This window comes from Somniosus microcephalus, chromosome 13 (assembly GCF_052327205.1).
Source record: "Somniosus microcephalus isolate GS21.2 chromosome 13, FLI_Smic_1.0, whole genome shotgun sequence".
Taxonomy (NCBI): Eukaryota; Metazoa; Chordata; class Chondrichthyes; order Squaliformes; family Somniosidae; genus Somniosus; species Somniosus microcephalus.
This window is the reverse complement of record NC_140999.1, coordinates 40,170,676-40,185,795: the sequence shown is the minus strand read 5'-3', so window position 1 is coordinate 40,185,795 and position 15,120 is coordinate 40,170,676. Positions and strand designations below refer to the sequence as shown.

At 44.7% G+C, this 15,120-nt stretch overlaps 1 protein-coding gene across 6 annotated transcripts in view; it reads left to right on the top strand.

Moving 5' to 3' along the window:
• LOC147108250 (myelin expression factor 2-like) overlaps positions 1-15,120 on the top strand; it is a 41,503-nt gene that overhangs the window by 17,329 nt on the left and 9,054 nt on the right. For 2 of the 6 annotated variants that reach the window (XM_086004793.1, XM_086004790.1), the window contains exons 9-12: positions 6,396-6,512; positions 12,375-12,428; positions 13,744-13,836; positions 14,470-14,535. In XM_086004793.1, the coding sequence (XP_085860919.1) occupies positions 6,396-6,512; positions 12,375-12,428; positions 13,744-13,836; positions 14,470-14,535 (330 nt within the window). The remainder of the gene's footprint in view (positions 1-6,395; positions 6,513-12,374; positions 12,429-13,743; positions 13,837-14,469; positions 14,536-15,120) is intronic. The other 4 variants (XM_086004795.1, XM_086004791.1, XM_086004792.1 and 1 more) reach the window with 3 other exon arrangements.

Below are 15,120 nucleotides of genomic sequence, written 5' to 3'. Positions count from 1 at the left end.
AAAAAAACCTAACCAAAACGGCTGCTGATTTCTGCTGTTAGATTGAGGTTTCCGGACATACAACCTCCGGATAAACCAAAGTTTCCTGTAGTTCCCTATACATAGAAATTGCAATCTGAAAACAAGCCATTTGGCCCAACTTGTCTGTTCTTGCTGCCTACATGTAAACAAATGCCCATATCAAGTTTACCCATCCTGTTTCCATATTCCTTTATCCCTTCCTTCCATCTATCCAATCTAATCTTCAATATAGACATAGTTTTTGCTTCAACCATTAATCCTGGAAGCGACTTCCACAGCCTTAAAACTATGTAAAATATTTTGCATCTCATTTTAGAATCATAGAATGGTTACAGCACAGAAGGAGGCTATTCTGCCCGTGCCAGCTCTCCAAGAGCACTTCAGCTAGTCCCAATCCCCTGTCCTTTCCCCATAGCCCTGCAAATTTTTTTCCTTCAGGCACTTATCCAATTCCCTTTTGAAAGCCACGATTAAATCTGCCTCCACTACCCTTTCAGGCAGTGCATTCCAGATCATAACCACTCGCTGCGTAAAAAAGTTTCTCCTTATATTGTCTTTGGTTCTTCTGGCAATCACCTTAAATCTGTGTCCTCTGGTTCTTGACCCTTCTGCCAGTAGGAACAGCTTCTCTCTACGCTGTCTAGACCCCTCATGATTTTGAACACCTGTTATCAAATCTCCTCTCAACCTTCTCTGCTCTAAGGAGAACAACCCCTCATCCTTGGAACCATTCTTGTAAATCTTTTTTGCACCCTCTCTAAGGCCTTCACATCCTTCCTAAAGTGCAGTACCCAGAATTGGACACAATACTCCAGTTGAGGCCGAACCTGTGTTTTATAAAGGTTCATCATAACTTCCTTGCTTTTGTACTATATGCCTCTATTTATGAAGCCCAGGATCCTCTATGCTTTTTTTACCTGCTTTCTCAACATGTCCAGCCACCTTCAATGATTTGTGCACATATACCCCCAGGTCTCTCTCTTCATGCACCCCCTTTAGAATTGTACCCTTTAGTTTATATTGCTTCTCCTCGTTCTTCCTACCAAAATGTAACACTTGGCACTTTTCTGCGTTAAATTGCATCTGCCACGTGTCTGCCCATTCCACCAGCCTGTTTGTCTTCAAGAAGACAATCACTATCCTCCTCACTGTTCACTATACTTCCAAGTTTTGTGTCATCTGCAAATTTTGAAATTGTGCCCTGTACACCCAAGTCCAAATCATTAATATATATCAAGAAAAGTAGTGGTCCTAGTACCGACCCCTGGGGAACCCCACTGTGTACCTTCCTCCAGTCCGAAAAACAACTGTTTGTTTCCTGTCACTTAGCCAATTTCATATCCAAATTTCATATCCATGCTGCCACTGTCCCTTTTATTCAATGGGCTTCAACTTTGCTCTAAATCTCTTGCATTTAATCTTGTATTTATGGCTCCTCGTTCTAGACCCCTCAACTACTGGATGCAGTCTGCTTCTGTCTGCCCTGTATCATTTTTTCATAATTTGAAACATGGCCATCATATTACCCTGCAATCTGCTTGTTCTGATGACAAAAAGCTGTAGCTGCAGTTTTAAACCCAAATCATGAAGCTGTTTTAAAGAGACATATGCTTTAATTCTGATCCTGTTGTGGGCAAACCTCCATGTGCACATTCAGCAGGGGTTACTGAATAGCAGTTGAGAATGGGAATCCTGATTTATTTTGCCATCTCTAATTCAGGGGTACATAGATGAAATGTAGTGTCTCCTCTATCACCTTGTCAAGAGATAAGCTGACTTGGCACTGGGGCCTTCCTGTTCTGTATACCTCTGCTACAGAGTTTAATGTGAGCCATTGGAGATTGAGGCAATGGTTTTTAAATTTAAGTTATTGTTGAAATGGTACTCTTTCACCTCGGGTTTCATTTCTTTTACTTTAAAAATCCCGACTGCTAAAAAAGGTTAGTACTGCTGCAGTACAGTACAGGAAACTTTCGTTTATCCGGAGGTTAAATGTCCGGAAAGCGCTATCTACCGGCAAAATTCAGGAGTCGGTTCAGATAAGTTTTTTTTACTTCTCGTTGCTTTTTTTCTCCAGTCGTGGCTCTGCAAGGTCTAGCTGAAGCTGTTGCTTAGCTACAGAGACGCTTGCAAGCTACGCTGACCGTTTTGAAGCTGTTGCTAAGCAACAGGGTTTGTTGCTTCACACGGAGCTCAGAAGCTCCGTATGTTTTAACATTAGCGCTGGTTTCTCCGGCAGTTTTGATGTGACGGCACCAGCTTGGTCCCGTCAGTGCCGGATACCAGAAAGTTTCCTGTAATGTGTGATGGGATAGTTTAGCTATTTGGAGATTAGATTCCAAAATGACTTCTCTGCAAATGTTGGGAGGAAATTGATGCCAATAAAAGTAAGGTTTTACTGAGTTTTAACTAGTGTAGCTGCTTTTCAGAGATGAACTTGGAAGGTTAAGCTAACTGATTTGCTGAAAATGGTAACTGGCTGTGCAAAATGTACATGTTGATTCAATTAATATTGCAAAATATATTCTGGCTAAAAGTGTAGCTTAACTTCCAAATGAAAGTGCATTTAAAGGCAGCCCCGTACGTAGGTGCTTAATCTGAGGTTCTGCTCGGTCATTTCAGCTTTCTGCCACTAAATGGCACTGTTGTACTTTGCAGATAGTTGATAATGAATGGGACTGTAGCGGTCCCACGGGTTGTCCTTTACATTGAGATACATAATTCTCTTTAACTTAACTTATGCATGTATAACTTACCTTTCTTTAGTTTAACTTATTTATGCATGTATAACTTACCTAACTATGTATTTAATTTACTTAATTGTATTACTTACCAGTTAGGGCTGTTACCCCTTTAACTTACCTGTTGGGCCGTTGCCCCTTTAAGAGGCGACCTAACGTGCTGACGTCATGCATCACGTGACGCACGCGTGCCGGCCGCCGGCCCGACTCGGTCTTCCAAGACGGCCGCTGGCACAGCCCGGCCTACTGCGACTTCGGCCGCATCGGCCAACCGACGGGAGCGACGTGATCTTCCGCCCCCGCGGCAAGCACTGGCCCAGCCCGGCCTCGCGACCTCGGCCTCAACGGCCAGCCTCCGTACCGGGAGACGCAACGACGCGGTCACGCGACGCCACAAGCGCGGGCAAACGCGGCGACGCGATCACGTGACGTCCAAAGCGCGGGAACATCACGCTCTCCACAGGACTGCGAACTCATTCCTCGTGGAGTCCCCACTGGGACAAGACCTATACCACGGTGCTCCTACAGTCAGCCATCTTACCTGATGTAATTAGTCTGTTCTTGTAAATAAACAACTTGTTAATAGTTCGTCGAAGTCACACTCTTATTTAGTGGCGATCTACTTTAACCGCTACATTGGTGACCCCACGACGTGAGTACGGGAGCTCATCAATTCCAACGCTACAATTGGTGAACCCGTATCCGTGAACGATTTTCACGGTAGCAATGCGCAGCCTAACCCTCGTATTCCCACAAGACGACCGACAAACAACCACGGAACAGCAACCGCCTAACACCGATTCCACCAAAAGCGACCCCGTCCTTGCGAACGTTTTCGCAACGGAAGCGCAGCTTGGAGGTGAGCCCGTTTTTCACGAACGATTTCACAAAGGTAGAGCACGACCAACGGCAACCTTCATCCACCAGAGCTACAATTGGTGGGTTTGTGAACGTCTTTCACAAACGAAGCACACTATGGAAGCATCAGCCGTTCTGCTGTCGCTACCGCAATCCAGGGAGCCACGGTCTCCCTCGTGCTTTATGCAGGTAGAAGCCCTGTTCGCCGAGAACATCGATGCGGCACAGACGACGCACGTGCTCACGGTCTCCGTATTCGACTTCTACCGCCACACGGATCGTCCGCCTCTACATCCAAAGCAACAGCAAGTATACACCTCTCCAAGCGCGGGGTACAGCATGTTCGGGCCCACAAGATCGGAGCGCGCCCCGCGGGGATACCACGAGGACTCACCCCCGCAAAACACGAGGACGCACTCCTCGCGCACGAGGACCCATCCCTCGCGAACCACGCGAACCCATCCCTCGTGAACACCGACGACGACGACGCCGACGACGCACCAGCCCTTCAGCCTGCTGGTTGTGTTACCTACTACACGATTCGGCGTGAACAAAAAGCGTGCCGCCCTCCTGGCTGTTTTCTCCTAAATTTACAACAGTTACAAGTGTTGCCGCCCTCCAGGCAGAGTTAACCCCTCCTGAAAGCAACAACAACCTGGACCGTTGCCGCCCTTTCTCCAGTTTTCCCTTTAACAAACGCAAACGTTGACTGAAGCTGCACACATCGAGGACGGGTCCAACGGGCATCCTGCGGCCGCGATCAGCCACGTGAAAGTTGCTAGCCTCACCGATCACTGATCAACGCAGCAACTCTTCACCCTCCGTTGTGTTCACGTCGTAGCACTATGGCACGCACCGTTCCGTGCGTTCCAGCCTCCCGAAGGTTTCGCTCACCAGCCAACGGAGACATCGCCCGCGTCCGCCCAACCTGCCCGTCACTCTGACAAGGCCTGCTGTTTCGCACGTTACTATGGTCCTTCGCCTGACGGATACGTTTTATTCGCCATGACGCGCGCAAGGATCCGCTAACGAGCAATATTTTTATACCTCGCCTACCAAGTCGAGACAGCATCACCAGCTCGTCAGACCATCTCATCCTTGGACTTTCGTTAAAGTGAATTCTGGGGGGGCCTGTGTAGCGGTCCCACGGGTTGTCCTTTACATTGAGATACATAATTCTCTTTAACTTAACTTATGCATGTATAACTTACCTTTCTTTAGTTCAACTTATTTATGCATGTATAACTTACCTAACTGTATGTATTTAATTTACTTAATTGTATTACTTACCAGTTAGGGCTGTTACCCCTTTAACTTACCTGTTGGGCCGTTGCCCCTTTAGAGGCGACCTAACGCGCTGACGTCATGCATCACGTGACGCACGCGCGCCGGCCGCTGGCCCGACTCGGTCTTCCAAGACGGCCGCCGGCACAGCCCGGCCTACTGCGACTTCGGCCGCATCGGCCAGCCGACGGGAGCGACGCGATCTTCCGCCCCCGCGGCAAGCACCGGCACAGCCCGGCCTCAACGGCCAGCCTCCGTACCGGGAGACGCGCTGACGCAACGACGCGGTCACGCGCGGGCAAACGCGGCGACGCGATCACGTGACGTCCAAAGCGCGGGAACATCACGCCCTCCACAGGACTACGAACTCATTCCTCGTGGAGTCCCCGCTGGGACAAGACCTATACCACGGTGCTCCTACAGTCTGCTATCTTACCTGATGTAATTAGTCTGTTCTTGTAAATAAACAACTTGTTAATAGTTCGTTGAAGTCAAACTCTCTTATTTAGTGGTGATCTACTTTAACCGCTACAGGACATTAATTTAGGGAATGAGAGATTATCACCAAAATAATGCAAATTGATCACTTTTTAAATCTTGTTTTGGTGTAAATATTTATATGATCTCACTATCTTAAACATTTGCCATTAATGGACGCTTGCATGTGTGAGATTAGGTAGATGGAATGATTCAATTATGAAATCCTGGGGATGGTAAATGGTGCGAGATTAGGTTGATGGAATGATTCAATTATGAAATCCTGGGGATGGTAACAGTTAAGGTTCTTGTACTGTAGGCAATCACAAAATGTACTGAAAACCTAATATCTGCGTTCTAGAGAGCCGCACAGCATTCTGCTTCTCTCGGGTAGTGAAACATCAGCATATCAGTGGAGAGCCCATAATATTTGGCAAATGTATATGTCACTGGAGGTGTTCAAACTATAACAAAATGATGGTGTGAAAGATGCTGCAATGTTAAATATGGCTAGAAATGTACATTGCAGCAAAGACTATAAATAAAATAATGCATACATTAAACTTTTTATTTGTCTTACTAAATGTACCCATTTTAATGATTTTCTTGAATGTATAAATTTTGACTTTTTGGGGAAAGTGTGCATTTGACAGTATATATGTTCTATGAATAAAATTGGCATTTTCAGTAAATATTTTTTCCAATTGTAAACTAGCCCTACTGTTATGTTAAACACTTGTATTTTGGCAAATGTTAAATCCCAGACTTCTGATATTTGATCCATGTGTAAATGCTAACATTGTATTTTAAAGAGTTTTCCATGCTTTCTAACATTACATAACAGAATATCCTAATGTAAAGTAGATCTGTGCTATGGCACAAGAGTTAGTTTGATATTTGCAGTGCTTGGATCTGGTAGTTGAGATTTCTGAAGTATAGCCACTTCCTCTGAAACATTTTAATTTGCTTCATCAAAATTAAATTTATAAATATTCCTTTTTTTGCCAATTCTAGAGGGACTTGGTGGGGTTGGTATGGGCCTGGGACCTGGTGGCCAGCCGCTTGATGCCAGAGATCTGAACACAGGAATGGGAAACGTTGGACCTAGAGATATGGGTCCAGGAATGGGAGGTAAGGACTGTAGTTTTGATGAGCTTGTTGAGCATTCAGGGTGTCCTTGTCTTGTCTTTTCTCTAACCAGACACACAAGTGTTGAGGCTTGTTGTACCTCTGTTTTAGAATGGATACTTGGGCAGCTATGATTTTTCTTCAAATTTTGGTGGTACTTGCCATCACACAGACATACTGTACTAGGAAGTTAATACAGATAAAGAATTGAATATTGCTACTTGGTAGTTATACGGACATACATGTAAACATAGTCACCTCATCATTTTTTGATGAGGTAACAGAGGGTTGATGAGGGCAATGCAGTTGCTGTGTACATGGACTTCCAAAAGATGTTTGATAGAGTGCCACATAATAGGCTTGCCAGCACAGTTGAAGCCCATGGAATAAAAAGGACAGGCAGCATGGATATGAAATTGGCTAAGTGACAGGAAACAGAGTAGTGGTGAATGGTTGGTTGTTTTTTGGACTGGAGGAAGCTATACAGTGGTGTTCCCCAGGGGTTGGTACAAGGACCACTGCTTTTCTTGATATATATTAATGATTTGGACTTGGGTGTACAGGGCACTATTTCAAAATTTGCAGATGACACAAAACTTGGAACTATAGTCAACAGTGAGGAGGATAGGGATAGATTTCAAGTGGATATAGACAAACTGGTGGAATGGGCAGACGTGGCATGAAATTTAACACAAGTGTGAACTGATACATTTTGGTAGGAAGAAAGAGGAGAGGCAATATAAACTAAAGGGTACAATTCTAAAGGCATGAACCGAGATATTAAATTGCAAGAAGTACAAGTAAATCGCTGTTTCACCTGGAAGGGGTGTTTGGGGCCCTGGACAGTGGGAAGGGAGGAGGTAAAAGGGCATGTGTTGCATCTCCTGCGCTTGCAATTAAACAGCGATTTACTTGTACTTCTTGCAATTAATATACTGTATTCGCTGCTCACGATGCGGTCTCCTCTACATTGGGGAGACCAAACGCAGATTGGGCGACCGCTTTGCGGAACACCTCTGTTCAGTCCATAAGGGTGACCCTGAGCTTCCGGTCGCCTGTCACTTTAATTCACTGCTTCACTCCCACTCTGATCTCTCTGTCCTTGGGCTATTGCATTGTTCCAATGAAGCTCAACGTAAGCTCGAGGAACAGCACCTCATCTTTCGATTGGGCACTTTGCAGCCTGCCAGACTCAACATTGAGTTCAACAATTTCTGAGAATTATCCCTGCCCCCATTTTTCATGCAGTATGATTTTTGCCATTCCCATTTGCAACATTTTATCTTTCCTGCCTCTTACAAAAGTACAGGGTGTTCTTTCAATTCCTTCCTCCCCTCCTAACCGCCCCTCCTGTCTCTGCACCTGCTTAATATCTGTTACATCTCCAGCTTTTTCCAGTTCTGATGAAGGGTCCCAGACCTGAAATGTTAACTCTGTTTCTCTCCACGGATGCTGCCTGGCCTGCTGAGTATTTCCAGCATTTTCTGTTATTTCAGATTTCCAGCATCCGCAGTATTTTGCTATTATATGCAGTATTAGAGATGTGGCCTGACCAAGGTCTTGTATAGAGAAAGAATAGTATTTCTTTTATAATTAATTAAGCAATACATCCAATACACTCTTTTGCTTTTGCAGTGCTGTAACACTTCATCCCTCAACAGACTTGAGCACGTAACCCTGCACAGTGTACACGTACTTGAAGTTGCCTCTATCCAAATGCATTATACAATATTTGTGTATTAAGACACCTGCCAGATATAGTCCCATTTCCCTATTGCATCTAGATCTGCCGACAATATATTTTTCTCCTACACCTGCACATATCTTTGATCCACAAATTTGCAGACAGTTCATCCATATCATTGATAAAGATGGTAGAAAGCAGCAGCTCAACACTGATTCTGGTGGGGCTCAACTAATGACTGATCCTCACGAAGATTCACTACCATTAATAACTAGCTTAGACTAGCTTAACCAACTAGTGAGAATGCAGCAGTTCCTTATCTATTGAAAATGTGCCTGCCAATCCCACAGGACTCGATGCTGGAATTTAGAAGAATGAGAGGTGATCTCATTGAAACTTAAAATTCTGACAGGACTGGACAGACTAGATGCAGGAAGGATGTTCCCGATGGTCGGGGAGTCCAGAACCACAGATAAAGGGTAAGCCATTTAGGACAGAAATGAGGAGGAATTTCTTCACCCAGAGAGTGGTGAACCTGTGGAACTCTACCACAGAAGGCAGTGGAGGCCAGTTCATTAAATATATTCAAGAAGGAGTTGGATATATTTCTTAAGGCTAAAGGGATCAAGGGGTATGGGGAGAAAGCAGGGACCGGGTACTGAATTTGGATGATCAGCCATGATCGCATTGAATGGCGGAGCAGGCTCGAGGGGTTGAATGGCCTACTCCTGCTCCTATCTTCTATGTTTCTAGGACTTGACCTTATTTAGTAGCCTTTTCTGCAGTGCCTTGTTAAAGGCATTTTGAAAATCAAGATGCACAATATTCACCATGACTTTCAACATGAAATCAGACTTTTGATTCCTTTCCAAACCGGTACATTGGGAGCATTTGTGTACACGGTAAGCAGTTCAGTGATTTGTAGGGGTATGTATATCAGTTATGTAGAGACTCCAGTTTGCAGGGGTGATACAAAGTTGTGTTCTGTGAGGGATTTGGAGGACTCTGCAACATCAAAGTTGCAGTGCTGAAGAACTGCACCACTGAACTAGTTGCTTCCCTAGCTATTCCACTGCCATCTACCTGATGTGGAACATTCACAGAAATCACAGGAACCCCACAGTGCAGATAGAGGCCATTTCGGCCCATCGAGCCTGCACCGACACATATCCCACCCGATTCCCGTAACCCCTACACCAACACATATCCCACCCTATCCCTGTAACCCCACGTATTTAATCCCCCTAACACTAAGGGTCAATTTATCATAGCCAATCATCCTAACCCGCACATCTTTGGACTGTGGGAGGAAACTGGAGCACCCGGAGGAAACCCACGCAAACACGGGGAGAATGTCTGTGTGGAGTTTGCACAGTCACCCGAGCCCGGATTCGAACCCGGCCCAGGTATGTTCTATCCACAAATAACAGGGTAAATCTACCCTATCATTGTCCTGTCATCTTACTCACAATCGTCAGCAAAGCAATGGCAGGAGTCACCAACAGTACCTACTCATCATTAACATGCTTCCTGGCACTCAGTTTGGCTTCTGCCAGAACCACTTGGCTCTAGACTTATCACAGCCTTGAGGCAGACATGGATGCAAGCTGAATGCTGGAGGAGTGGTGAAAGTAGCAGAATATGGTCATGATAACATCAAGAAGCTCTAGCAAAACCCAAGTCTATGGGACTTGAGGGGAAAGCCCTTCAGTGGCTGGAGTCATAGATGACATTCAGGAAGATGGTTGTGGTTTTTAGAGGCCAATCGTTGCAGCCCCGGGATATTGCTGCAGCAGTTCTTCAGGGCAGTGTCCCAAGCCCAATGATCTTCAGCTGCTTCATCAATGACCTTCCCTCCAGTGTTCATCTTTATTCTCAACTCCTGCAGGGAATGCCAGCCTACAGCAGGATTTAGACAACATCCAGGCTTGGGCTCACAAATGTCTGGTAACATTTGTGCACAATTGCAGGTAGTGACCATCTCGAACAAGAGAAAGTACAACCATTTCCCCCTGGCCTCCAACAGTAGCACCATTGCAGAGTCCCCTGCCAGCAACACTACCTGAACATTGACCGGAAGCTTAAATGGTCCAACCGTATCAAGATCATAACCATTAAGTGCAGGGCAGAGTCTGGGTACTCCTAACTCCTCAGAGTCAAGAGTTTGTGGAATGCCCACCACTCACCTGGATGGGTGCTGCCGCAACAGCACTCGAAGCTCTACACCGTCCAGGACAAAGCTGTTCACTTATCCACCCTTTCCAGCATTGGTGCACTATGACTACAGTATGTACTATCTACAGGATACACTGCAGCAACTTGTCAAGATTAGTTAGACAGCTCTTCCTAGCCTCATTACCTTTAGCACTGAAAAGAATAAGTGCAGCAATATTATTGCCTCCAAGTCACACACCATCCTGACTTTGACATATATTGATGATCCTTCATTGCTGTCAACAGTTTTGAAATTCCCTACTTAATACTCTGTGGAAGCAGTGTCAGCATGAGTACGGCTGTGGTTCAAGGAAAAAAAGCCACCAACACCTTAAGGCAACTCTGAACAATAATGTGGCCTTGCTGTAGTTAATTACATCCTGTGAACAAATAAGAGTACTGGGAATTGGTGCTTGTGAGAGTACTGGCCCGAAACTAGGAAAATGTTTGTACAAATCCACTTTACCTCTGATTGATTAGTACAGCAAAGGATGTTGAAAGCGGACCACCCGCTTCCATAAAAGGCAGGCACAGAAAGTGTCACACTGCCGTGCTCACGACATTATCAGTGATGTAAGTGTGGCAAAGATGAAGGAGCACATGATGCACTTGGCTCTAAATTGCTGGCTGGAAAGTTCTAATCCAAAATATGGTGGTAAGTGGGAAGATAGTTAAAATACAGACCTTATTTCTCCATTTTTACTGTCAAAAATTCCCACAAGCCACTAATCCTAGATGAGGGAGTGGCCCAAGCTGTTTACTACCAGCCACCTGCCAGTGCTGAGCTAACTGCTTCACAACGTCTGTAGTTGTGGACCACTTTCCATACTTCTGGAGTCTACTGTCAACAAGGGCAGATGTCCATGACCAAGTCCAACACCGCCTTCAGTGTGCCAGTGCAGCCCTTGGTCGCCTGAGGAAGAGTGTGTTTGAAGTCCAGGACCTCAAACCTGGCACTAAGCTCATGGTCTACAGATCAGCAGTGATACCTGCCCTGCTGTATGCCTCAGAGACATGGGCCGTGTACAGCAGGCACCTCAAAGCACTGGAGAGGTACCACCAACGCTGCCTCCGCAAGATACTCCAAATCCATTGGCAGGATAGGCGCACCAATGTCTGTGTTCTCGCTCAGGCTAACATCCCCAGCATCGAAGCTTTGACCACGCTCGATCAGCTCCGGACGGATCACATCGCCCGCATGCCCAATACAAGACTCCCAAAACAAGCGCTCTACTCTGCGCTCCGACACGGCAAGAGAGCCCCAGGTGGGCAGAGGAAACACTTCAAGGACACCCTCAAAGCCTCCTTGAAAAAGTGCAACATCCCCACTGACACCTGGGAATCCCTGGCCCAAGACTGCACAAAGTGGAGGAGAAGCATCTGGGAAGGCGCCGGGAGCAAGCGGAAGCCAAGTGCAAACAGCGGAAGGAGCGGACATTCAATCCAAGCACCCCACCCACCCGCCCCTTCAACCACCGTCTGCCCCACCTGTGACGGAGACTGTAGGTCCCGCATTGGACTCATCAGTCAGCTGAGAACTCATTTTTAATGTGGAAGCAAGTCATCCTCGGTTCCGAGGGACTGCCCAAGAGGAGTCTGGCTTCCTAATCACAAAGCATTACACCGCAATTGCTTGATTTTGCTTACAGATATAACTTCTGGGGTATAAATTGAGGATTTGGTTTGTTGCCGAAGAGTGGCAGAGATGTCAACATGGCATAGTTCAGTTCTAAGCTTTACTAGTAACCCTTCGGCTCTGCTTACTGAACTGTAAGTTTTAGGGGACTGTATTTTGTTTTGTGTGCTTTGCATCTGGGTTGTAGTGTATGTGGTTAGGACCAAATTAAATGCTTCTGGGTATGTTTGTTTTGTTCAATCTTTGTGTTTTGAACACGGTGAAGAGGATACGTTTTGAAAAATATTAATCTTTCAAAGTAGTCATTAGAATCTTTGTTCCTTCTCGACAGGTATGGGAATGGATGGAATGAGATATGGTGGCATGAACCGGATGGGAGGAGGCGGTAAGTCTTGGGAGACCATGCCATTCGGGCTTCGATACTTATCTGACTTGATTACTGGCTCACTGGTTGATTTGCTTTTTACCAGATACTGCAATTATTTTACAAACAACTCCTTGTAGCAGAAGGTTAAACTGCTTTGTGATCTGAAAATCTGAAGGAGTTAGCTGGCAAGGGTTTAAAGTACATGTAGAGTGAGCATGGAAACCTGTTGCTACTTTAGTACCCATAAATTCAGACTTCATTGATTTTAAACAGCCTGAAACTGATCTACAGCATTGGTTTGCAGCCAGCAACACCTGATTTACACTGGCTAGCTGAAATTGCCACTGGGGGAGATTTACACGTCGCAACACATGCAGAGTTCCAGTCCCAGCTGGGTGATTTGTTTTAAGATATAGAAGTGGGAACTTTTTTGTTTGTCTGTTACTCATCTGTCTCATGACATTCGCATGATAACAGATACAAAACCCATTTGAAACCAGATTCAGGTATTCAAATAGAATTTTTTGCACATTGATATATTTTCACAATCTACTATTTTAATCATTTGTTGATGTCTTCCTTTTGTTTTAGCTTATTTTTTTCAGCCCTGTGTTCTGTACACAGTAGTGACCTCTATTGCAAAGTTCTTGTGTTGTATTTTTAATGAATGTTCTCCTAGTGTATGACGTAGGTTGAGGAGTCATGGTTCTGATTTATATCTCATGACTGGGCTGACCTGTTAACCCCACAAACAAGAGTTGTTAAATGAGGTCAGTGTTGAGTGGGAAATAAATCACATCCTGCGGGGATTCAATTCCATTAGAAATAAATTAGGTGAAATTAATTAGTTAAGAGCTGGTTGGTTTAATGATTCTCTATAATCCTTTGTGGATTGGTTCAGTACAGCCAAGGCAGTGCAGATGCTAATGAGGATATTGTATGGGAGTTTACAGTATTGCTCTGAACTTTATTCATATTTTCTGGAATTATAATATGATGTCTCCGTGCAATATAGAAACTATTATAAAATCTTGTTTGGAGGCATTTCATGCCCACAAACTTCACTTGCCACAATTTTTGGTCACATCTTTACGACAACATTTAGCATTGAAAATGCCTATGTAATCAGTTTATTATGGGAAATTTCCATGTAAACTTGTCGAAGTGATTCTTGCAGGCAGCGGCCACTAGGTGCTGTAGCTCCACTATAATCCTTGGCACATTGAGCAATCCCATGGGTGGTCTATTATGTGCTAGGTTTGTATGGTTGTATAAATAAATTTTGAAATCCTGTACTTAAAAATTACATTTAAGATTTGGCACTAACTTTCAGGCATGGATGGTCCATATGGTGGCGGAGGTGGGATGGACAGGATGGATAACATGGGGAGATTTGGCCCAGGAATGAACATGGGGAGAATGGGAGGTAAGGATTTTTGTTTGTGTAATAACTTGAATTTTGAGCTAAGCAGATATGAGCTTTGCTTCACTCAGCTAGCCAATAGTGCTGACGTGACTCTTCCCAAAGACCAGTGGCAAGAGTTATTAATTTTCCCTATACTTGGTACTGCTTCAAAGTGGCACAGCAGATGCCTGGCAGCAGGGTCCCTGCCTGTACTGATATGTTGGGGAGGAGAGGATTTTTTTTTGCAGAATCCCTTTTGCGGGTTTTGAAACCTGTCTCACTCAGCTGCAGCAGAGTAAATACAGGATACGATAACTAATCATAACTGAAAGGAGTCTGATAATTACTGCAGGTAGTTTTAATTCATTCTTCAGCTTTGAGTGGGACTTCTAGCAATAAGTTTTCATTCCTGAGACAGAGCTTTAGTTCCTAGCCTTGAGTAGCATTCAAATGGGATTCTCACCTGAGATTGTCTAAATAGCTCTTGGCCAAGTGTCTAGGTGGGGCTCTGTAATAGTGAAAGGCTCCATCTTGGGGCTGAAGGTGTGGGGGGAGGTGAGATTGTGCTGTGGAATTTGGTTGCCTGTAATGTACACATTTAGCAAAATGTAAATATTTTTGAATAATCCTGCAATACACAACCTCTCTGCCCAGGATCAGGTGGAATGGATGATTTCAGAGGAGCCGGTGGTGGAGGAGGAATGGGTGGCGGCATGGCAGGTAAGTTCAGATGGACTAGAAAAATTCCTGTTGCATGAATATACATTTATAGATGAACTTTACACCAGGTCAGGTCCTTGCACACGAGCATGTGGTGCTGGTGGTTTATGTGGTACTATGGGCTTCTCTATCCTGGTGTCTGAGGGTCTTGTATACAAAGCTGTCAACATTCTTCCATTGGTAACATTTCTTATTTACTGCTGGCTAAGAACAGATTACTTTCAGATGTGGATTCTGCAGGAGGTGCTTTACAAATGAGAATTTCCAACTCCATGTGCAAATGTGTGAATGAGAGCCTCTTTTGGAGAATTACCTTTTGGAGAATTAATTACTGCAGTGAACAATTAATGTCATCCTAGAGTTGGCTGGAGATGCATCAAATAATGTAACACATCAGGGTTTACAATAGAAAAGTAGCTGCCTATCCTATTTACACAAGTTTATTGTATGGGAAGTGAGATATATCTACTTTTCTATTGTAAACTCTGATGTGTTACATTATTTGATGCATCTCTATATAAATAACTCTGTAGTAGAAACTTCCAAAGAAATGGCCTTATTAATGTATGAGCCTAAGACAGTGAG